General features: G+C 40.3%; 1 protein-coding gene and 1 long non-coding RNA gene across 2 annotated transcripts in view; one reads left to right on the top strand and one right to left on the bottom strand.

The window, feature by feature from the left end:
• LOC106878477 (uncharacterized) overlaps positions 1-791 on the bottom strand; it is a 28,056-nt gene extending 27,265 nt beyond the window's left edge. Inside the window, exon 1 of the long non-coding RNA XR_001410502.2 lies at positions 661-791. This is a non-coding gene — a long non-coding RNA (uncharacterized LOC106878477). The remainder of the gene's footprint in view (positions 1-660) is intronic.
• LOC106878476 (rhophilin-2-B) overlaps positions 205-1,416 on the top strand; it is a 67,919-nt gene continuing 66,707 nt past the window's right edge. The window contains exon 1 of the mRNA XM_014927693.2: positions 205-695. Coding sequence (XP_014783179.1) covers positions 642-695 — 54 coding nt within the window. The 5' untranslated portion in view covers positions 205-641. The remainder of the gene's footprint in view (positions 696-1,416) is intronic.

Genomic DNA, 1,416 nt, shown 5'->3' with positions numbered 1-1,416 from the left:
CATATGATGTAAGCTGTATCTATAACACAGAAGATAAGAAGAAATACGAAGAACTCTATAATAAGAACATCGTAGATGCCTATAATCCCGCTTTCCCAAACTTCTCTCTCTCTCTCTCTATCTCTTGGCTGGATGGACACTGGCAGCCTCGTTCTGTTCTACGCAAGTTAAAGACACACACACACACACACACACACACATACATACACAGAGTATATGAATATATATGTCTGTAAACGTGTGGCACCAGAATGGTTTGTTTATATTAGTAACAATCAGCGTGTTTCGAAAGTAACACTCAGCCTTCTTCTCACTCACGCTATCCTTTCACTCGCTCGGTACTTCACGCACTTCCCTTATCCAACTGACTCCCACACTCCTATATTCACACGCTCACTTCGCAATTCACACTCAGTCGTCACGCACCTACATACAAACCATGTAGTTCTTTCGGAAAAAAGAAAAAAAAAAACCTGCCAAAATAACGCGAATCGAGAGCAGACGTTTTATTTCTGAAGATCAAAACACACCGACGTCTGCAGATTTTGTTGTGCTTTACATGTAAACATATGTATGTTTTGAATTATATATGAATATATATATATATATACATAAATATAGATATATGTGGAGTACCAAGAATGGAATCGGGAAACTTACCCACGAATTCTTCAAACGACAGCAAACCTCGCGATGCAAGTATCCTTGTTTTTATACACATCCACACGTACACACACACGTCTCACTATCTATCTATCTATCTATCTATCTATCTATCTATCTATCTGTCTGTCTGTCTGTCTGTCTGTCTGTCCGTCTGTCTGTGTCAATTCATCACTGTCTGTTTATCTATTTGTCTGTCTGTCTGTCTGTCTGTCTATATAGCTGTTTCGCAATCTCTCTTTTCTTTTCCCCCTCTTTTTCCTTGTTTCAGCCACTGGACTGCGGTCATGCGGTAGCACTGCATACATAAGGACTTTTAATTGATCATATCGATCCGAGTTTTTTTTATTCTTCTTTATTTCAGCCGGATACTTATTTATCGATCTCTGTCTTATTGAATAAATGAACGACTAAGTCACAACACGTTTTTTCTTTTTAAAAACCGGCGATGTTGTCACGCACGTACACACATTGTTCCTATTTCATTGGCAAAAGCATGGACACCAAAACTCAAGAAGTTTTAAATTAAAATTATGTCAATTGTGAGGTAAAATAATAATAATAATCATCATCATAACCATAATCATTATCATCACCATCGTCATCGTCGTCGTTCACCACCCCTGACTCCACCTCCTCATCACCACCATCACCGACGTCGTCATCGTCATCACTACCACAAGAACAACCATCACCACCACCGCCGCTGCCGCCGCCGCCATCACCACCACCACCACCACCACCACCACCACC

The sequence above is a fragment of the Octopus bimaculoides genome, chromosome 17, assembly GCF_001194135.2.
Source record: "Octopus bimaculoides isolate UCB-OBI-ISO-001 chromosome 17, ASM119413v2, whole genome shotgun sequence".
Lineage (NCBI taxonomy): Eukaryota > Metazoa > Mollusca > Cephalopoda > Octopoda > Octopodidae > Octopus > Octopus bimaculoides.
Note: the sequence above shows the minus strand (reverse complement) of the source record. Positions and strands in the feature narration are given on the sequence as shown.